This window comes from Pogoniulus pusillus, chromosome 9 (genome assembly GCF_015220805.1).
Source record: "Pogoniulus pusillus isolate bPogPus1 chromosome 9, bPogPus1.pri, whole genome shotgun sequence".
Classification (NCBI taxonomy): domain Eukaryota; kingdom Metazoa; phylum Chordata; class Aves; order Piciformes; family Lybiidae; genus Pogoniulus; species Pogoniulus pusillus.
The window spans coordinates 14,880,404-14,902,940 of record NC_087272.1 but is presented as its reverse complement, the minus strand read 5'-3'; the positions used below and the strand labels follow the sequence as shown (position 1 = coordinate 14,902,940).

At 54.4% G+C, this 22,537-nt stretch overlaps 1 protein-coding gene across 1 annotated transcript; it reads right to left on the bottom strand.

The window, feature by feature from the left end:
- Window positions 1-193: 193 nt before the first annotated feature.
- LOC135178503 (prolow-density lipoprotein receptor-related protein 1-like) lies at window positions 194-18,404 on the bottom strand. The gene is made up of 35 exons (XM_064149416.1): window positions 18,266-18,404; window positions 17,922-18,057; window positions 13,152-14,981; window positions 12,566-12,685; window positions 12,128-12,247; window positions 11,818-12,045; window positions 11,488-11,601; window positions 11,267-11,386; window positions 10,817-10,942; window positions 10,510-10,716; window positions 10,238-10,406; window positions 9,938-10,106; window positions 9,487-9,712; window positions 9,086-9,211; window positions 8,673-8,888; window positions 8,143-8,451; window positions 7,711-7,923; window positions 6,953-7,522; window positions 6,501-6,716; window positions 6,046-6,284; window positions 5,834-5,963; window positions 5,332-5,510; window positions 5,029-5,215; window positions 4,494-4,712; window positions 4,096-4,279; window positions 3,618-3,819; window positions 3,383-3,547; window positions 2,891-3,091; window positions 2,255-2,798; window positions 1,992-2,120; window positions 1,700-1,807; window positions 1,375-1,611; window positions 823-1,246; window positions 471-609; window positions 194-267 (listed from the first exon to the last, which is right to left on the bottom strand). The coding sequence occupies exons 3-35, from the start codon at window positions 13,273-13,275 to the stop codon at window positions 211-213; spliced, it is 6,717 nt and encodes a 2,238-aa protein (XP_064005486.1). The 5' UTR covers window positions 13,276-14,981; window positions 17,922-18,057; window positions 18,266-18,404; the 3' UTR covers window positions 194-210.
- Between the last annotated feature and the right edge of the window lie 4,133 nt (window positions 18,405-22,537).

The following is a 22,537-nucleotide window of genomic DNA, read 5'->3' as shown; positions in this document are numbered from 1 at the left end:
AGTGTGGTTAAGGAGTGGTACAGGATGCACCCTGCAGCAATGGCTGCAGAGAGTGGGCTGGAGCTATAGGCTTCCTGAAACACCTTCCAAACCATTTTGCTCTGGACTCCAAGTTCTTACAACTTCAAGATCTAGGAAGAGCAAATCAGCCTCCCCTCACCAGTGCACACACAGACCACAATGGTACCAGAGATGCTGCACAACATTCCTTTATGAAAATACAGTGTTGGAGTGAGATGGTCCCTTTCTCAGTGGGGCTGGCAGCTCCTGCAGAGATAACAGTTGCATCAGGGATGAGTCTCAGTCAGCCTCCATGGGCCAACCCCACACCTTGGCACAGGGGTTTCAGGCACAGACTGAGCAGGGCAGATGCTGTGCTATCCAGACTCCAGGCATCCCCAGGTCTTGTCCCTTGGCACCCCAGGATAGCAGAGAGGTCCCTATCAGGGCCTGCTCCAGATGCTGCTCACCTCTTTCCCGTCATAAGCTTCATTCACAAAGGTGTCACTTTTGGGGGGAAGCTCCTCAACATCTTCCTCATCTTCTTCCTCGGGGTCACTTTCACGGTGGTACAAGGTCAGCACCCGGGTGGAAGCAGTGCTTGAAGTCCTGGGAAATAAAAAAGTACACCAAGGATGACATGGCCATCTCCTAGAAATGGGGCAGATCCAAAGGTTCTGCCACAACTCCTAGTTACTGGCTTGCCAGTGTGATCAGAGTTTCCACGTAGCCCAGGAGTGCCCTAGGACACCACACTGTCTGTGCAGAAGGAGACTGTCTCTCTCCGTTTCCAGTTCTACGTGGCCCAGCCCCACAGCTCACCTTTTTCGCTTGTCTCGCCTCCGCATGTAGGCCAGGGCTCCCACAGCAGCAGCAGTGAGCAGCAGGAGCACAGCCACCCCCAGGGTGATAGGTCCTGCTATGGGCTGCACCTCTGCCTCTTCACAGTAGTCGCCACGATAGCCCAGGGCACAGTGGCATGTCACTCGCCCAGCCTCTATGGCACAGTCCCCACGCAGGTTACACATCTCACTGCTGCACGGAACAGCTCCCAGCACCTCCTCAGTGCTGGGAGTTACCAGGACAGGCTCTTGGTTCTCCTGGAAGCCAGGGGCTGCAGACAGGCTGGGGCTGGGCTGCTGAGGCTTGGGTGCAACGGTGGGTGAGGATGGTTTCTGTTCCTCCACATGAGGCATTCCTGATGTTGCCACCGCTGGGAGCTGCGTTCCCACCTCCACAGAGGAGCCTGGAGAGATGGGTATAGGTAAGTAGAGACCCAAGTGAGATCCCCCTTCCCAAACTGGATGAGACTGGGCCAGAGTCCCCTGTGTCCAGCCAGGGCCTCTGCACATCCAGCTGCACACAAGCACTCACAGTCAGACTCATCAGAGCCATCAGTGCAGTCAGGATGCCCATTGCAGACCTGCTCTGCAGAGATGCAGTTCTGGAGGTCAGGACAGGCTTGCAGGGGGGCTGCACAGGGCACTGCCAGTGTACACGCCACCCCATGCACCAGGTGGTAGCCGGAGGAGCAGCGGCACAGTCGCCCTGCAGGGTTGGGCAGACAGAGTTGAGCACAGCCCCCATTGTTCTTTGCACAGCCATTGGTGCCTGCCAAAGCAACACAGGTTAGTATGGTCACCACAGGACACAGCTCCACTCTGTACCTGTTCCCAGGCCGGGGCACCCTCAGACCCACCTTCCTGTGAGAACTGACTGTAAATTCTCATGGCTACTAACTTCTGCTCCATAGGGAACCACAAGCTGTCACCTCGCTCCAGACGGCTGTACCAGACCTTGCTGGAGCCTGGAAACACATGGGATCAGCGTTGCTCCACCTCCTTCCCCAAGGGTGCCTGGGACAGGAGGCGGCATCCCCCAGCCTGCTCTTCACCCCAGAAGGGGCAGCCCATACCCTACAGGGATTGGCAGAGACCCCTGTGTCTTAATATAGCAGGAGACAGTGGCCACAGCACAACAAACAGGCTCACCGTTGGTTGAGGTTGTACTCCAGAGCAGAAAGCCTTCACCGATGGCAAAGAGTGAGAGGCCATGCAGCCCCTCCCGCACCACCCTGAAGTGGGATCCATCCAGTTCAATGCTGCTGATGGTGCCTCTCCCTGCAGGGCACAGATGAAGGCATTTCAGATGTAGGGGCATAGAGGGGTCTGTGCTGCCCCTCAAGACTGTGGCAGGCTGTGGACCAAATGCCTACACCACCATGCCTCCCAGCAGCACCTCATCTCACACTCACCACGGTCCGCCCAGTACAGCCGGGTGCCAGAGCCCCCAAAGGCAAGGCCAGTGGGAGCCCGAGCTCTCTTCCAGACTGCTCTGCGGCCAGTCCCATCCATGGCTGCGCACTCCACTGTGCTGCCAGGCTCATGGCTGCTGGACGCTGTGACAAAGCACATAGTGGAGGCACGAGGGCACAGTGTCAGCCAGGCAGCGCCCTTCAGCCCCTTGTTGAGCAGCTCCAGGGTCCACCTGCCCCCAGGAGCTGCCACGTGGATGCTTGGTGGCTGTGCTCTAATCCAGTATAGGTTCCCACTCAGCCAGTCCAGGGCCAGGGATGTCACTGGACCCTCCACAGCCACCACCTTTTTCCAGGACAGCCTGCCCCAGTCCTTCAGGCGCAGCAGCCTGATGGAGTCATTCCCCAGCTCTGCAAAGTACAGGCTCTTGTCTTTCACTGCATAGTCAATGGCTGTCAGGTGGTCCACCTTGGCCAAGGGCAGGGCCCGGTGTGGAGGAAGGCCTGGAGATACAGATGTTATGGGCAAGTCCTTCAAGTAGACCTAGAGGAAGAAAGCAGCAGTAGGATGAGAACCCTGCTCTGCTGACAGCAGTGAGGACAGCAGGCCCCAGAGCCAGCTACGGAGGACAGTACCTGCGCCACAGAGGCTGGGGACACCAAGAGGGCAAAGGCTGAATCACGGAGGGGCAGGCAAGTGGTCCCATCGTCAGCCAGCGTTAGCCCGGCAGGACACCGGCACTGCCCAGCGTGTCTGGCGCTCAGCAGGCACAGGTGGGAGCAGCCACGTGCAGCACAAGGGTTGGGAACTGCAGGGCGCAGTGCTGGGTGCATCACCTGTGGGAAGGTCAGGCTTAGCCTTACGCCCCCACCAGCACCCCGCTGAACACAGCTGACACCCTGCCACGCTGCTAAGGCCCAGACATGCCCCAGCTGGGGGTAGGATGGTAAGGCAGACATGCTCCAAAAGGATCAGAGACCCTTGACCACAGAATCTGCTGCCCAAGGACCACCAAGGTGTGGATACAGCTCCCAGTGGATCTCCACTCAGAAGACAGCAAGGCTATGCAGCGTAGGAACCCCAGCACAGCTGGCACAGCAGGGTTCAGGGATCCCCCACATTCATACCTGGAGGCCATGGGGCTGCCCATGTCGCTTAATCAGCACAGTCCTGTTCTTGCCACTGGTCTTGTCCACTTGCTGAACAGACCACATCTTCCTGTCTGACCAGTAGAGATGCCCCTCACATACAGCAGCTGCAAAGGGGCTCTGGACCCAGCTCAGTTGCAGAACCTGGCAGAGAAGTTGTCAGTGCCCATCCTGGCCCTCATCAGGGCCCCATCACTAGAGTCCCACCACACACCTTCAAACTGGTACCATCCAGATGTGCAGAACCAATGCTACCCAGTTTTTCATCCAGCCAGAAGATCCTCCTGGTGGTGAGGTCAAGGGCCAGTGCTGTGGGCCAGCCCAGACCTTGAGCCAGCAGCACATGCCGTCGACTGCCATCCATGGTGGCCTCCATCAGCCGTGGGTGACTCCCCACTTCCGACCAGTACAGCAGCCTGGTGGGAAGAAAGGTGCTGAACTACAAAGCTGCCACAGCATCATCCCTGTACCAGGGCAGACAAAAGGAGCAGTGCAGAGCTCCCCATCCCATCAGAGATCCACTCAGGGCAGGGCCAAATGCCTGGGCTCGTTCTTCTCCAGTGACACAGCCCTAACAGCACCCAGACAAGACCATCCCATGTCTTCCCAGTCTGTCACCTGTTTTCATGAAGGAAAACAGAGCAGGGAAGGGATGGAAAAGAGGTCCCCATGTCCTCTTGTTCTAGCCTTACCCTGCCAGAGGCTGAAGCACTAGGGAGTGGGGCTGGTCCAGGTCTTCATCCATCACTACAGTGTACTCTGGTATCCCTCGCCAGGCAGCTCCCAGGCGAGTGGCCAGCACCTGCCCTGCTGCCCCATCTGTCCAGTACAGGTTCCTCCCAAGCCAGTCCACTGCTATACAGTCTGATCTCACACCTGCAATGTACCAAGTCAGCACCCATGGGGTGACAGCTGCATTGTCCTCTGGCCCAAGTCACCTCCATCCCAGGAGCTCCCCAGCTCCTCCCAATCCTACTTTTGCCAGCACCTCTTCACAAAAGGCAAGACAGCCTGGCACCCAACTGCAATCTGGAGACTGCAGAGCCATGGAGGGGCTATCCCAGCTGCTAGACCCACTGTCACTGCATACCTTTTACCAGTGTGCCTTTCTTGCCCGAGTCAAGGTTCTGCCAGCGGATGCTTTCTGTGGCCAGGTCCATCCAGAAGACTTTCCTCTCCACCAGGTCATAGTCAAGTGAGAAGACAACTCTGTCCTTGTCAGTAGCCAGCAGGACCTCTTCTTGTCCACTCCGCAAGCCGTAGGACAACACCTCTGACTGCACAGCCACCAGCAACATGGGCTCTGGTCCTGGGGCAACACAGAACCGTCCAGATCTTGCTCAACACTGGTGGCCCCACGGCCCCAGCACTCAGAAACATTGGAGATTGATGAGACTCAGCCCTACCGCACAGCTAGTGCAGATGGATTTTCTGACTGCTCACAGACTGACAGTACCTTACAGCTCAGTGGGGCTTGTGAGGCTATGAGGCAGTGGGGACAGGGCTGCTTGCAGCATTACATGGGGAGCAGGCACACGGGAACAGGTACTCAGTGGCTCCTGGCTTATCCTAGAGTGCCAAGTGCCAGGGACCTGCAGCGCTGCTTGACCATCCCGAAGGCTTACCAGTGAGTTTACAGGCTTGGTTGTCAGGCTCAAGCAGGTAGCCAGGAAGGCAGCCACAGCTGTAGGACCCTGGGGCATTGTGGCATGTCTGGCTGCAGATTCCCTCACCCCTCTCTGTGCACTCATCTGTGTCTATGCAGGACAGACCATCCTTGGCCAGCCGATAGCCCTGGTCACACCAGCATCGCTGTGGGGAAAGAGGCCATCAGGATTCCCCTCTGGGGACACAGGATGTTCCCTTCTGCAGGCAGGCCAGGGCAGCAAGGCAGGGTAAGCCCCTGGACCAGGGCTGCTGTTACTCACAGGGCCTTGAGGTGAGGGGTAACAGAGATGAGTGCAGGACTGCTGGCAGGGCACAGAGCAGTTGTCCCCCTCATCTGAGGCATCTGCACAGTTCTGCTGACCATCACACACCAGGGATACATTCAGACAAGTCCCCAGTTTGCATGGGTACTCGTGACTCTGGCAGGGAGCAGGCTGACCTGCAGGAACATAGGAAATGCAGCTCTGAGCCTCATCCTCCACCTCCGTTTGCTCAGCTGTGACAGATTCAATGGTTCCTCAGGATGCCCAGGGCCCGCTGCAGCCTCATACAAAGCTGTGCCTGTAGCCTGGCTTCAGGCCACCACCCCTACAGGGACAACAGTGATCCAGGACCTTTAGCCACCACAGATGCTGGGAGTAGGCAAACATTGCACAAAGTGTCTTTCACCTTGCACAGTCACACCCCACCTCTGCCTGTGCTGGACACCCACCAACCGTGCCTGGGCAAAACAGAAAGGGCATAAAAGCAGGTATTCCTCACAGCCAGCCTCGTCACTGCCATCCATGCAGTCACTCTCTCCATCGCAGCGCCAGACATCGGGGATGCATCTGTGGTCACTGGAGCAGCCCCACTGCCGGTCCCCACAAAGATCTTTCTCTTGGGGGCAGCCCTGGAAGAGCAGAGGGTGAATAGGGCCACTGGCCCTCTCAAAAGCAAGCAGGGACAGGCTGTGTACCCACCATCCTACCCACCTGCTCATCTGTGCTGTCTCTGCAGTCAGCAGCACCATCGCAGCGCCAGGCCTCGGGCACACACTCCCCGCTGTGGGTACATGCCACCTCCCCCGTGCGGCAGAGCAGCGGCCGGGGCACGGCACAGCCCTCCTCATCTGAGCCGTCCCGGCAGTCGCGGTCACCATCACAGCGCAGGGCCAGAGCCACGCACTGCCCACTCTGGCAGGAGAACTCGGCTGGGCTGCACTCCCTTGGCACTGCAGGCAGGGCCAGGGCTGAGCAGGGGTACTATCCTCACTCTTGTACCCACCCTGCCAGCACAAGCATGGCACTGAGCAGGGTACAGCCCTTCCAGCTGCTCAGCAAGTTGTTCTGCTCAGTGGCCTCCTCCTGCACACAGGAAACCTGGTGCACCCACCTGTGAGGCAGGCAAACCCTAGAAGCCTCTGTCCCACCCAACCAAAGGGTCTTACCACAGCCCTGCTCATCAGCTTGATCCAGGCAGTCGGCATGGCCATCACATAGCCAGCTCTCAGGGACGCAGTGGGTGGCAGCATCACAGCGCAGGGCACACTCCTGCGTGGGGCTCCAGCATCCTGTCTCATCTGAAGCATCAGGGCACTGTGACACCCCATCACAGTGCTCCTCAGCTCTGATGCACATGGCTCCACTTGCACAGCGGAAGGCCCCTGGGGAGACAAGGGGCTTTGATAAGCCTGCAGTAGGCAGCTAGGGTGACCGTCCGAGCCCCACAGGGACCTAGAGTGGCACCACACTACAGCGAAGGGTCTTGGCTCAGAAGAAACCAGTATGCCACATCACAAGCATCAAAGCCCAGACCACATCCCACCAACCAGACCAGGATGCAGCCAGAAACCCCAGAACAAGGTGACCCAGCTGTGTAAGAGATGAAAACAGTTCCTACCTTGGATGTTGCAGAGCTGGGCACACCCATCCTCATCAGAGCCATCTGCACAGTCCTTCTCCCCATCACATACATACTCCTGGGCCACACACTCAGTACCATCATGGCAGGGCACATGTGTTCGAGGACAGGACAGATGAGGGACTGGGGTCAAATTACGTGCAGGACTGGATGAGAGGGGTGGAGTAGGTGGCACTACCCATGCAGGGCTGGTTAGGTGATGGGTGGTAGTATTTGGCCATGGGGCAGTGGCCTTAGCTGGCAAGGACTGAGTAGTTGTGGTGCTGGTGCTGGTAGTAGCTGGACGCACAGTGGTGGTTTTGGTTGGTGTGGTCCGTGCAGTGGTTGGCATAGTGGTGGTTTTGGTTGATGTGGACTGGCTGGTGATGGTTGATGTGGTAGTCTTGCTGGTCAATGAAGTAGTGGTGAGCACAATGGTGGTCTTGCTTGGCTTAGGTCTTTTAGTGGAGGTGGTAGAGCTGGTGGGCCCAGCAGTGCTCCTTGTGGTTGTTCTTGTAGTGGTAGCCACAGGTGGAGAGAGTGGCCAGGCAGATCCCTTGCTTGGTGGCACTGGCAGAGGAATAGCATAGGAACATAAGCCTTGATTTGGGACTGTGCCCTCCACACACTCTGGACGCTGCTAAGAGCAACCTATGCAGCCAACAGCAACCAGGCATCTTGCTCCAGCTTAAAGTAGCACAGGCCACCACCCAGCCCCACCAGGTGCAGACCAGGCATGGAGCCATGGCCACTCTTACCAGCTTGTGAGTCTGAGCCCACAAAGGCCACCACTCCTCGCACATCTGCTGCTGGCACAGACAGCACAAGGCCCAGCGTTCTCCGGTCCCACAGCAGCAGAGCTGTCCCGTTTGCAGACACCATGTATGGCTCGAAGGCGGCTAGGAGTCCATGGGGCCAGCTGGATGTAAGGGTGACAGCTTGCCGCTTGGTCAGACTCAGTGCCTGCAGGCCTGCAAGACAGTGGGATGGTAGGCCACTGGGGCCCACAGGTGCCCCTCATAGCCCACCCTGTTCCTCACAACCCACAGTTATGGCAGGGACATCAGCCATGGGACAGAATTTGTCTCATGAACACACCATTGTCTAGGTGGGGACTTATTGCATGCAGGGCATGTCTGGGCCTATAGCAACCACCTCTGTTCCTTGATCCAGAGATCACCAGGGCTTACCCAGGGCAGAACTCCAGAGCAGGCTGAAGGCTCTGCTATCCATGGCTGCAGGCAGATCTCCAGGCCATGTCTCATTCCAGACATCCCATGGAGCACCCCCAGCCAGGCTTAGCTGCTGCAGGGGCTGCCCACGGGCTAGCCAGTACAGAGAGCCCCGCTGCCAGTCCAAGAAGAGGTGCTGGATGCTGCTGTGAGCACGGTGCAGGATGCGTGAGGACATGTCAGATGTCTGGATCACTCCGATGTCCCTTCGGTTACATGCGAGCCAGTATAGGTTCCCCGACCGGATGTCCACACGGGCAGAACAGACTTAGCAAGGGTAAGCAGGCAAGCAGTTATGGGGCTGTGTCATGACCCTGCTCCTCCACCTGGATTCCCTTTGCCTCTAAAGCCAGGGCACAGCTGCCCAGTGCCTTGGCACAGCCCCAGCAAGAGCAACATCATACTACTGCGTTCTGCACCCAGGAGATCTTCAGAACTCACACAGCACCAGGAAAGGGAGCATGCCCTCCATCACCCCAGACTCTTACCTGGCCGCGCAGTCACAATGGCCTCTCTCCTGCCAGGGTGTCCCACAACACGCAGCAGTGTCCCACGATCATCTGTCCCATAGAGCACTGACCTCTGCCAGTCTACATCTTGCAGGTGGAGGGACTCCTGCCACTCCTGCACCTGTTTGCTGCGTGCTCCAGGGCCTACCTGCACCAGGGAGATGGCCTTCCCCGATGCATACATGATGGACAGCTCTGTGGAGTACAAGCACAGTGTGTGAGCATAGTCCCAGGGACACTGGATGTGGTCACCAAGGCAGAAATGTAACAGCACTGGTGTGTGCTGGGAACCTTATCTCACCAAAGCCACAGCCCCTTACAGCCTGCCTCCAACTCCCATAGGGATGCATCCCACCTCAGACAGCCAAGCCTGCCTCACAGATCCTGCTCACCTGCACATTTTCCTGAGGGCAGGAGGAAGAAGCCCTCTGGACATGCACACTTGTAGCCTTGAGGGTGTACAGGGGACAGGAGGCAAAGGTGACTGCATAAGCCTGGAGCGCATGCAGCAGTGTCCCCTGGGAGCAAGGAGATATTAAGAGCTCAAGAAATCATGACTCTCCATGCATCTCCCAATTCTTCCAAAACCTCCCACTGTCCTGAGGCTGGATATGGACTGGCTGTCCCAGGCAGAGTCACATGAGGTAAGAGAACTCAGCTCCACTCAAACCCATAGAGCTCAGCAGCTTTCCTAGAGGTTCATGTCCCCTCTGTCACAATGCCATAAACTCTTGCCACAGGACCATAAGACCATACTCCTCCCACTGGTAGGAGTAACTGGCAGGGTACTCACGGGGAGGCTGTTGCAGCGCATGTAGGACAGTGAAAGCTGAGACGGGAGCACGGAGCAATACTGCACGCTCCTGAGGAGAGGTACGGGTGGCTGACACCAGCTCTGCACCATCAGTCCAGAAGAGTCGGCTCTCGAACACAGCCAGGCCCAGTGGCTCCTTACTGCTCCCCAGGACAGCAGGAAAGGAGTGGCGTCCACTGCCATCCACCTGCAACGTCTCAATGGACTGGGGAAAAGGCAAGGCCCCGTGAATATGTGGTATCCCCACACCCTGGCACTGTCCTGCAGCTGTGGGATTCACAGTAGCATCTTCACCCCTCACAGCCCAGGGATACATGCCAAACCTGGGCACCACTCCCTGCTCCCCCCCATGTCATAGCCACAGGGGAACCAGGGCCACTCTCCCCACTCCCACCTTACTGCCTCCCAGCACCTGGAAGCATATCCCTACCTCCTTGTACTCGCTAATCCAGTACAGCCTGCCAGCTGCATGGTCCAGGCTCAGCCCCACAGGCTCTTCCATGGACACCACTGTGAGCTCCCGCCGGTTTGAGCCATCCATGCCAGCTGCAGCAATGACTGTTCGGCCCCTCTGCCCACGATTGACCCAGTACAGGGACCTAGAAGCAGGCATTAAACACTCACTTCACAGTATAACACCAGTGCTGACACAGCACCACAGCAGGCATGACCAGCACCAACATTGCTCACGCAGGAGCCCAGTGGCAACCCTGGTTCACTTGCTCCTCACCTTGCAGATGGATGTACTGTCAGCTGCTCCGGTGCCACATCCTTCCCCAGCACTGTCACATAGCCCCGGCCATCACCCAGCCCTGTGCAGATGGCTGCAGGGTGGCTGCTGGCCCAGTAGAGCTGTCCTGTGAACCAGTCCATGGAGATGCTGTTCACCTCCCCAGCATCTGCAGAAACACAGCAGTTTAAGGCACCCCGCCCCTGTTCCAGGCCAGAAGGCAACACCCAGGCTGCTCATTCCTCTACAGGAAAGGCCAGGCTCCTCCCCACCTGCATAGAGAGGCTGCGTGCCCTTTCCTGGGATGTGAACGCGGAGCTCGCCGTCTTCTGTCAGCCAGTAGTAAGTTTCTCGGAGCAGGTCATACACCAAGGCACGGAGTTCAGTGTCAGTGGAAAGCAGTGGCCAGTAGGCTCGAGTCCGTACATCCAGAAGGGCCAGATCCTGCCCCACGGCCACCAGAAGCTGTGTTGCATTGTCTACCAGGGTGAGGGGGATGTCATCTAGTCAGTGGGGATGCAGCTACATGAAAGCACTGCCCAGCCCCTCAGATGGGCCAGGCTCCTCAGCTCACCCTACCTGCCACTTCACAGGTGGTGCCATGCCGCAGTGTATAACCCTGAAGGCAAGCACAGCTAAAAGCACCCGGGGTGTTGCTGCACAGATGGCTGCAGGGGCTATACTCCAGGGAGCACTCGTCCACATCTGTGGGGACAGAAGCAGTCAGGAGCCTATTGCATGGCTAGCTAGCTTCCTCCAGACAGCACTGCCATGGCTCCTCAGTGACCACAGACAGGCTCCTTAGATACTGGGGATCTGCTGTCTAGGTACCTCAACAGGCCCCTAGCCTACAGTGCACCAGCTGCTGCTGGAACATGACACAGACACAGCCTTTGCAGGGCCAGGCATGACACAGGCAGGCAGGAGTTGGGCTGAGACAGGCACTTCCTCACGAGTGCTGCCTCCAGGGAGACCTCAGCAGCTAAGGACACAAGCACCCAAAGTGCACACACTCTGACCTCTCCTTACCAGCACAGCTCTGCCCATCTGCCTGCAGCACCCAGCCAGCCCCGCAAGAGCACTGCACTCCCCAGTGTGTGTCAGTGCACGTCTCCGCACAGCCCCCATTGCGAACGAAACAGCTCCGACCTGTGGGGACACAGCAGAGAGGTGACTTGAAGTAGGACAGCTCTGTGGCTCCTCCCGGCTCCAGCTGCACGGGTAGTGGCCAGTAACCACATGCAACTCACCACACGTGCTGGGCTCATCGGTGCCATCCAAGCAGTCATCTTCATCATTGCACATCAGAGACTCCAGGATACACTTTCCCTCATCACACCGCACCATGCCAGGTGGGCAGGGAGCTATTGACACACAGAGCTTATGTCAAAAGGACAGGACAATGCCAAGTGGGCACAGGAGAAGTCATAGGTCTTAGACTCACAGAGAGGCCCCACAATATATCAACAGGTTCCTGGGATTTTTGCCACCATCCCAAGGGTACTTGGTGCCCAGGAAGGGAAAATACTTCTTACTTCACACATGGTCTGGACTGAGGAGTAACCAGTATGCTCACTTACCACAGACGTCTTCATCTGAGGAGTCACCACAGTCATCAATCCCATTGCACTTCCACTCAGCCATGATGCACACCCTGTTCCTGCACTGCCACTGCCCAGGCAGACAGGGCTGCTGGGGACACCCCTCCTCGTCCCAGCCATCCTCACAGTCCTGGTGCCGATCACAGAGCTCCCAGTGCGGGATGCAGTGGTGAGTGCCGGGACACTGCACTTTCTTAGCCCCACACACTGAAGGAATAGAGTAGCATTGACATTCTGCCCTGTGCCCCCAAGTTACCCCAAGCAATCTCCCCTGGCAGAGACTACATACCACAGTCCTGCTCATCAGAGCCATCCAGGCAGTCAGCGGCACCATCGCAACGCCAGCTGCTAGAAATGCACCGGCCGTCATCGCACTGCCAAGCATGGGGGTCCCCACCACAGGCAACATCTGCAGGGACAGCACATGGTCGCTGGGACCTACTACTGCAGCACAACCACAAAGCTCCCCTCTGGGCTGGCACGGGGCAGGTGCTGGCAATGTCCAAAGGGCTTTGCCAAGGGGCTGGACCACAGTATCCCCCAACAGACCTCTCTGACATGATACGTCCCCATGCCACAGACATCCCCCAGCCAGCAAGGAGTTAAGTGCCTGTGGTCTGTTCTGCCTCATCCCCTCCCAGAGCACCAGCGTCACCTGAAGCCCATGGAAGGCAGGCCTTCAGGCCACCTCATGACAGAGGACAGGTGCCAGCTTCCCCTCGCTCACCACACTGCTCATCAGTCCCATCAGGACACTGCTGCTCGCCATCGCAGAGCCAGGGAACAGGGATGCATCCGGCACCACAGGTGGCCTGGCGGGAGGCTGCACAGGTGTAGCCAGCAGGTGCTGTGGGAGACAAGGACTCGGGCTCAGGTCTGCCGGGGAGCCGAGTACTCACTGCATGCACCCACGCAACTCCCCACCCGGCGATCTCAGCACAGCCCAAAGCAGGACGACCTAACCCCAGCCAGGTGCACCCCAGGACGTTCTGCAGGGCTGGGGCGAGAACCGCAGCCTCTCATCGCCCGCCCATCCGCCACTAAGGGAAGGCAGAGGCTCCCACGCCTTCTAGGCAGCGAGGCTGGGGTCTTCAGGGAGCAGGGACCACCTATGCTGTCAAGATGGGAAGCATGCCACAGGGGACAGGGACCTCCACATCACCGAGGGGGTATGGAGAATGGAGACATATTAGTTGCAGCGATCCGCCCCCCAGCAGCTCATCGCGGGAGGTACCACCTCGCCCTGGAGGCGAGCGCCCACCGCAGCCCCTTGAGATGAGGCAGGGACCTCCCTCCCCTCTTCCCCAGCTCACGGGCGCGGCGAGTCCCGGCGCCGGCGGCGATCCCGGCCAGCAGCGACAGCGATAGCAGTAGCGGCAAGAGGATGCTGAGGAAGACAAGAAGCAGGCGGAGCGGCGGTGGGGGGGGGCTGCCCATGGCGGCGGCGGCGGCTCCGGGGGGCCCGGCCGGCGGAGGGGAGCGTGACACCGCCGCGACCGCCTTTATGCCCGGGCGTGGGCAGCTATTGGGCACCGCGGGCACCGCCCGCCACCACCGGAGACCCCGGCCCGCCCCGCTCCCTCGTGGGCTGCGCCGGGCAGCCTCCGGCCGGGGCCCCGGGCGGGTTGGCTGAGGTCCTTGGTGGCGCGCACTCGGGCCCGCTGCCCCCGCAAGACCCGGGAGGCGAGGCGGGAACCCCACGCCTGTTGGCTTCCGTGTGCCGGGGCTGCCCTTATCGGCAAAGCGTTGTTGTTAGAGCTGGCCGTGTGAATCGGGCCCGCAGCACCTGCGCCGGGCTTGGGAAAACGGCGACAGCCTTGAACTAGAGGGCATCCTCCGACAACACGGGCTCGGGGCCCGCCGCCGGCGGTCCGCGACCTTGAGGGCTGTAAAGAAGCCTCTGGAGCGCGGCAAGGGGCGCAGAAGCTGCTGCTGGGGGAGGGAAACAGCCCAGCAAGAGCATAAGACACCTGCCGCTGGCTGCGAACGGCGCTCCCTCCCGCAAGCAAAGCGGAGTGGCGGAGCGCAAGCCAAGGACATAGTCCCACGGAACTGCTGGGTTCCTTCGCTGCACACCCGGGGAAGCTGCTGGCACGCCGCATCTCCAGTTTTTGGCACGCCGCTCAGCTGTATGTGTCTTGCCCATCCCCAAGACCTATCTGTGCTTCAAGTGTGTCCCTAACCCGTGGATGCTATGTTCTCTATGACCTCTCCATATCAACCACGCTGAATCCGATCAGTTACTGCTGGGGGTACACACTCACTGGCATCATTGCCTGTCTGTGAGATATCAGGTGGCCAGGACACTGGCACAAGGGAGATGCCCTAGGCCCATGACATGGCCAGAAAGACTATTTGTCTCAGGATGTGGTGCCTCATCAGCGCTAGGTATGCCCCCCAAGACAACAATTTTGCAGCACAGGCCTAATATACACCCCTAGCAGTGCTGCAGCCCGCAGGACAGGTTCCAGCCATCCTCTCTCTCTAGGGTAGTATCACAGAGGCTCTGGAAAATTGGTTTCCTTGGCCACTCTCCCAGGAATAGGAGTGTGCAGGCCTCAGGGATAATGCCTGGGACAGGGACATCAAGCAAGGGGATCCTGGTAGTCAGGGGAGGGAGTGGAAACCACAGACGCAACAGAGCAGTAACCAGGCACACTTAAGACATGCAGAAAAAGCCCTCCTACTCTCATAACCCATGCAGGTCCTCTACCACTCTGCAAGGACAAAGAAACTCTGCCAAGAGTAGTACCTCTGTGTTGGGAAGAAGGAAGACAGTACTTTGGCAAGACATAGCAGATACCTTTCTGCCTTCCTGGGGTGCCCAGCATGCATGGTCCCTTTTTCTGCTTTCTATTTTCTTTCCTCAGGTTGGAAAGGGACAACACAGCAAACTTGCCAGGTGAATGTACAAGCCCCTAACAGTTCTCTGGGCTGGGGGTTGTGTGTATCACTCCTGGTTTCTTCTTACCCACCTGTCCTTGTGTTCAGTTTAATTCCAGCATGGCCTTTGCCCACCTCCTGGTATCTGGCTCCTCCCAGGGTGTAACTTTTCACAGCAGCTGGCCAGGAGGGGAATCCAGAAGTAACTGGGTACAGCAGAAGTTTCCAGTGCAGTCAAGCATTAGCTCGGGGAGCTGAGGCTGCAGTGATGGAGAGGACACCTGGTGTTACCAGACTCTTAAAACACAGGAGATTTAAATATTATTATTAAGTCTCAGTATTTTAAATACATGTGTATATATGTACAGACAATGGCCCACAGTGCACGATAGTGTTCGTACACACAGACACAGTGGCTTTTGCTCCACAAGGTTCTGGGTTCTTTTGCCCCAACTTGCAGAGAGATTTGTGTGATATTTTTAGTTTTTTCTGTATAATTCCATCAGTTGGGAAGTCTACTTTTCCTCACTGATATTTAGAATCTCCCTTCTCTGCCTCCAAAAGTTGAGGGGCTTGAAAACAGCCCAGCACCATATCTTAGTAAGTGCTAAGTAATATTTTCACCTTTAGCTATTCCTAGTACAGGAAATAACATTTTCCCCCCAATATCCAGTTTCACATTAATCAATTTCATACTGTTCTCATAAAATTACATGTAAACTTTCTTCTATGTGATTCGTGAGATCCTCTTCTCATTATTAGTGTAAAACATTTTACACTGTTCCCTTCTAGTAATTTTTAGGCACTCTTTTCCTAAAGTTGAGATGTTGAGAGGTGCCATTCTTGTAGGGGAATAAAAAAACAAACAAAACAAACCAAGCCAAACCCAAAACCTCCTAAAATAAACAAACAAACAAGCACCCCAAACCATACAAACAACAAACCACAATTCAGTGGGACACCCTGTGTCACATCAGTTATTAAGCTACTGTAGTCTTGGTCCCAAAAAGAAAGTACACTTCTATTTGACTCTGCATTTGTGCTCAAAATCAAACTGCCTGCAATCTATTGTCTACATTTTATTCCATCAGAAAAGCTGGATTTCATGAAACACCCATTTCTTCCAAAGAGAATATCTTAATCAATGCTTAACTTACTGAGAATAAAATTTTAGAGCACTGCATACTATTTTAATAAAGTTATTTTTATTTCTGTTTCTAAAACTGAAGCTTTTTTCCAGATAACAAAAATCCAGTTTTCAATCCTGAACAAACAGGCTGAAAACTTTGTGCTCCACAACTACAACTCCTACTTCAGGGTCTGGCCTACAGCAACTGAAAGTTTTGGCCACAATGACTGCAACACTCCTCTGAGACTTGCAGAGAGGTGCTCCAGTGCTGGAAGACTCCCTGGCTTGCAGAATGGGTGACAGATGCTCTGTCAGAGGGATAAGAAATGGCTGAAGACATTGTCCTGTCAATTTTTTTCTTCCTTGCTGTCTTAGTGGCATTGTTTTTCTTTTGCTTACATGTCCCTCCAACCTATATCCTTGTGCCCAGCACCAGCCTCAAAACAAGCTGCAGCAGCAGCAGTATCTGCCTGGGGAGATATTTTAATGGGCAACAAAGTGATCTTACAGGTGGAACCTCCAGCTTCCCATACCAAGACCTGTAGGCAAATCTTCCCACATTCCAAAAGGCCAAATAGCCTTGGAAAAAAAAAAATCTGTTTACAAACCTAAGGCATTGCAGAGGAGAACAGAACCTGCTGTGATGCAGTCTGTCAAGAAATTGAAAGTAACAACATCCTGTACCACAGTTTTTTTCCTATTAATTAAAAGGGCTAAGTTTTCAAAGGGAATGCTACTCCAGCCATCAGGAGGACCAATTTTTCAGAAGTCGTTGCAAACCTGATGCTCTTTCCCTCATGCTGTTGGTTTCGTAACAGGAGAGGATAATCTTTTTTAAGAAGCAAGTGAATTATCAGGTTAAGAAAACTGAGACTGTTTAGACCTCTTTCACTGATTCTGGAAAATAAAAGCAGAGGGTGCTGTTTGCTGGCCAAAGGTGTCTAAAGAAGTCCACTTCTTCTTAAAAGACTCTAGGTTTCTCCCCCGTATCCTTGTCATCCTGCTCTTCCACAACCCGATAAGAATTATCTGTGAGGCCTGAGGAAGGCGGGGAAGGCAACCGGGACTCTCCCTTAGAGATGCCACAGCCCCCGCACCTTCTCACACCAGGGCTTCATCCCTCAGGGTCTGCCTGTGATGCCTCTGCAGGCCGCCGCTGGAGAGCAGCAGAAGGCTGCAGGAAGGCCCTGCAAGTTATCTCTGAGACCTGGGGAGGGCGGAGAAAGAAACGGGCACCTCCACTTGCAGGTGCCACAGCTCACGCCCGACCTTACAGCACCACCATCCAGCCTCATGGGCTGCCACCAAACCCTGCTCAAAGCTTCCCTGCACCCTTGCTGAGGAGGTGGCACAAGCTGACACAGCCTCTGCTAGGAGGCCAAGCCTAGATTCAGCCCAGGACAGGACGACGGCGCCAAAGTCTCTCTGCCAGAGCCCTGGCAGCTCTGACCTGGCCCTGGGGCTCTGATCCTTCCACCCTGGGAGCAGGAAGGAAAAGCACCATCAGCCCAGACTAACAGGGCAGAAGCCCTTCACCGAGGTTGCAGGCATTCAGGTCTCTCTGGGGGATAGCTGTACTAGCAGGACATTAAGGGCCTCTGCTAGGCAACACACACTCTTCACAGCAGCCATGGCCACACATACACGTACAGAGACAGACACATCTGGAGATTCACACTCTTCTATATGGATGTCAAAGAACTGCTTCCAGTCCTTTGATACTGGACACTGACGTGTCTCCTGCCAGGCAGGTCCATGAAGTCATTTTAACCAGGACACAATATTTAAAGCACTATGAAGTGTTGCTGTCCTCGCCTTGCTGCAGGTTATAGCCAAGAACATGGAAGCATGGACAAACCACCTATGCGTGGTTCAGTGTCCTTTGAATGGGTGGGTGAGATGCCTGCAAAGATTAAGCAATGTTGTGGGTAGATAAGAAGCAGGGCTCATTGCTCCTTATAATGACTACAGATTACATTTGTCATTATGGATTTCTTATGAGCCTTTTATGGACAGTGTCTGACTTTTTCCATCTCCTCTGTGTCCCACAATGCATTGAAACCTCACCTACTTTGATTGCTCCAGAGAGTGCAGCCCACTGCAATGTGAAGCACACAGCGAAGGCACTCATCAGGAAGCGACAGCAAACTATCCTCTGCCAGGACTTCCAGGGTCACTTCTTTAATGACTCCAAGCAGAACTGAGAGCTGCAGGGAGACAAAGGAGGCTATAAAACAAGTCAATCTGCCCTCCACTCAAGCTATCATAGGAGATCTTACTTCTTGCCAGTAAGCAATAAAGCATTATAACCCTGGGACAGCCTGCACTCCACACATCACCTCCCTTTCTTCTTCCCCAAGCAGCTTTCAACAAAATTGAGGGGAAAACAAGCCACAAAGGAAAAGAAATGCTCACCCAGGTTCCACTGATCAGCATTTCTCGAGCCAGACAAGGTGTCTCCATCTAATAGCCCTTGATGGCTTTTTCTTCAAGGTATCCCTTTTTGAACTCTGCAAACCTCACTATCCCACAGCAAGGAACTTCCTTCTCTCAGCTCTGCACTGTGGGAAGAAACCAGCTCTACTTGCTTCCTTGTAACAGGACGTCCAAGAGCTTCACCTGGTGAAAGATGGTTCCTCCTTGCCCACTCACAGCTGTATCTTATCTGTCCTTTCAAGGCTGAATAATCATCCCCTCCTCCTGGTGTAGAATCTATCCCAGACCTTTAAAAATCCTCGGTGCTCTCCTGTGGCACTTGTGAGACCATAGTCGCACTGAGCATCTGAGGCATGAGCACACCCTGGCTTCAGATATGCTGCTGCATTTGGCATGTTCATTTTGTCTCTTTCCTAGCCACTCCCAAGGTCTGCCTCAGACATGCTAGGGAGTGATCCATTCCTTGGTATCCTGAGAGCTGCAGTGAGCCACTGCAGTGTGAAACAGGGCATCCCCACCGTTGGCACATCCATGGCTTCCTACTGATGGTGAACTCTGCTGTGATGCCATGTGGCATTCTTCGGCTGGAAGAGTGGTGTCTCTCCTTGCTCCATTGTTTTGGGTTTGAGCACAAACATAGCACAGATCTCAGATGTAGGATTTCATGTACAGGAGTACTGCCTGCATCTCTGCCTCTACTACAGCAAGTTGCCACATATTCCCAGGCTAATTCTACTCCTCCATATGCTTGCTCTTCATTGGCAGCAAAGAGCACATTGTGCTAAACAACCAAGTTACCTCAGTCTTGGTTGAGGTACACAGAGCACACAGAGAAATTACAAGATCAGGTTAGCCCATGACCTGTTGCCTGGTGGGATGCTGCTCTTCAGCACCAGTACTTGCACTTACTGGAGTAGATGGCACAGTGTGCTCCAGCAGAGAGAATGACAAGTGCTGGAGACCCAAACTGCTTTAGAATACATTCACACATGGAGTCCATTCATGTCTTCTTGCATGACAGAGCTGGTAACATTATTAGCTTCATGGGAAATGTGCCTTGCTATCTGCTCTTACTGCAAGAGTACAGACACCACCTTTTGGTGTGGGATTCCAGGAGTGGCATGCTCTAACATCAGGCTGTCTGGCGATCACCTTGGGGATATTAGCCAAGGAGATCCAACAGATATGATCATACTGACTAGACTTGGTGCATGGTTTGCTTGGGGACTTTTGTCACCTTCTCCTCTCCTGCCAGATCTCTTGACCATAGGATTAAGAGATGAGAAGTAGTAGGATGGGGTCAGTCTCTTGCAGTTGTGTGTCACCATGCAGCTTCTGCTGCCAAAGCTTATCACCAGCACCAGTTCCTCTTACCTACCAGATACCAGGGAGGTGGGCAGCTGGAGCAAGATGGGCATCAGCCCAGGCAACTATGGCTGTGTGTGGATGGACTTTGGTATTTGTTGTATTTTGTCTTTCCTTTGGAGTGTCTGTCTGTCTTGAGTCTGGAACAAGCAGAAAAATCTCAGTGCTCAAGCAAAGGGAAGGAGAATTCTGGGCACATTTGATGGGAGCAAGAGACATATGCATGTTTGGTGTTACTCCCTGGAATAATACTGCTTAAATCATACTAAGTGCAAAAGTCTCATGCAGGCTGAGCATTTTTGCCTTATTTCACGATTCATGACAGCTTAGCTCTCTACCAGATCAAACTACCCCACACACTGCTTTACACTGGCTGGGTTTTTAGCCCCAAGCAAAACACTGCTGTCACCGTACTGCCCAAAAGCAGGCACCCAAGGAGCTGTGGCTGTTCAGAGCATCTTGCTCAATCCCAGGAATACCAGTCCTCATTAAAATAGAAACAATCGCCTTCGTGTAGCGGAGCTTGCTGTATCAAGTTTCTAGTGCTTGCAGCAACCACGTTAAGGTAGCATTATCTTTGTTGCTGGTAGAACAAATGGCTTGCTTCCTGTAATGTGAAGTCACGAGGGCTTTTTGTGTGTGTTTTGTGGAGGTAGGGGGGTTTGGAGTGTGTCCTTGCCTTTATGACATACTGTGCCCACTATTTTTTTGCATTGATGACATGGAAAATGTGCTTGAAGCCAAAAATAGAGCATGTTTGCCATACACAGCAAGTGTGTTAGCAGAGAGAGGTTGGTTCAGCTAATCAAGCAGCCTGCATTATTTAAAACAATCCAAAACCTCCAGCAGGCCCTGTGGTTAGCACATCATCTTTGGAGCTCAGCATCTGGGACAGTGCTGCTGTGGAAAACTCACTGGGAAAGAAGCAGAGAAGACAGTCCTGTAGCCACGGCTCTGACACTGTCCCAATTTTCATACAAGAAGTATTCAAATGGGCTTGCCAAGACTATTTTGCAGGCTAGTCTCCCATCTCAGGGCAGGGTTTTCATTTCTAATATGCAGTCTTTCTTTCATTTTACTGCCAGAATTTTAATCAACTTCAATGAATAAATGCAAAAGCTTTGCCTACAGGCTCACTACCGCTCACTGTAATTTCATTTGTCTCAGGTGGCTTTTGGTGAGACGCCTCACCAGCTCTCCCTGGAAAACCCAAGGGAAGACTTTTAAATCTCTAATTTGGTCTGGCTGTTCAAGTGGGATGCCCAGAAGCTACCACGGTCCTGGTTTTTAAGATATGCAGGGTCTTTCTCAAAGACTGGCAGTCTCCCAGGATGCCCAAATGCACAGGGAAGTGCTGACTTCCAGCCTGTGGAGCACAGCCACCTCTTGGGAGGCAGGTGGTTTCTGCATTTTCCCTTCAGAGAAGTGTGAGAGTGTCAGCACAGAGCATTTTGCCATTTCTTGGAGGGATTGTGCCACTAAGTCCCAGGACATAAAATGCTGTACTAGTTTTCTTCTTTAGGCTGGCACCCTCTTTCACTCCTCCCAGCTCACTCTGGTTCAGCATTATTTGCTAGAAGCAGGGATTGTTTGATATTGGCCATTCAGTGTATGAGTCTTGTTCTGAAAAATCTTTTAAATCCACAGGTTTTCAGCAAGCCATAGGTCAACATTTCACCCAAGCATAAAGGTTTTAAATACACCCTGGTCCCCAGAAAAATAAAGCCCAGTAGAGGGAGAGACCTCCTGGCAGGACCTTCACTCATCCCTGCTGTGCCACCAGCTAAAGACACAAAGAAACAACAAGGCAACGTGGACTGCTGGCTCTACTCCCCATGAGACCATTTGCTTTTCTCCTTAAGCACCCTCAGGATATGCTCTTGCCACCATGAAGGAAAGGCTTCACAGAGCCCAGCAGGCTTGTGACCTCCAGTGCACCTGTTTTCTGCAGTGAGTAGATGCTGCCAATCCCTTTGGAAAACCCTGGGGCTGGCTGTAGCATCACGTCTACTGCAACCTAGAGCTCTGGGTAGCCACAGATTGCAACACCTAGCTCAAATGCACAGCTCAGCTGCTTCTTTTTTCTGGGAAACAAACATGTGTGAGCTTTGGGATAAGCCTTCAAACCATGGCTATTGGTCTTTGACTTCCTAGGAGTGGAGCTGCATCCAAACTTGTTTGCCATGGCCCTGTGGGATTTTGGGAAAGTACCAAGGGGCAGATGAAATTGACATAAGCAGACAGCACTGCCTAAGCTGGCTGAGAAGGAGATGGAGAGGGTGCATGGGAAGCTGTCATGCAGGAGACCCTGAGTGTGATTGGCACTGGATCACAGGCTGCTGCAGGAGAAGCTGTCCTGAACAGCCAGTGTGGTGTGAAGCATAATCACAGACCAGCCCAAAATCTTCACCACATGCGAGCTATCCACACATCTGATGTATGCCAGGATGCAGATCACTGTATCCATGAACAAAACACACATATTTAAGCTAGCATACACCATCACAGCCTCCATCTCCAATTAAGTCTATCCCAGGATCTTTGGGGAGATGATAAAGGCTACAGGAAATAAAAAGTAACTGGAACAAGCTTAAGGGCTGTGAAACTTCCTCCCCCATTAGCCACAGATGCATATAACCTGCCAGGCTGTTTGGTTTTTTTCAGAGATAACCCTGGGGTTACATGCTGAGTTGCACAGTTTGTCTGAGCCTGCTAGTGCCTCCCAGCCCCAGTGACAGATACAAGCCCATGCAGCTGCAGGGCAGAGCGTAACACATTATGGGGGCATGATAACTAATTGTGGCTTATTTAAACAGCCCCAGCTTGTCAGTGAAAGGTAAAAAAGCAGGAATGAGATTCTGACAGCTTTCAGCTTTGCAGGGCTAC

Bases quoted from the DNA above. Each gene is read 5' to 3' on its own strand.
- LOC135178503 (XM_064149416.1), bottom strand. From the start codon at position 13,275: ATGGGCAGCCCCCCCCCACCGCCGCTCCGCCTGCTTCTTGTCTTCCTC. The intron at 10,943-11,266 runs GTAAGGAGAGGT...CTGTCCCCACAG, and splicing joins AGATGGGCAGAGCTGTGCTG to ATGTGGACGAGTGCTCCCTG. The intron at 1,612-1,699 runs GTGGGTCTGAGG...TTGCTTTGGCAG, and splicing joins CAGTCAGTTCTCACAGGAAG to GCACCAATGGCTGTGCAAAG.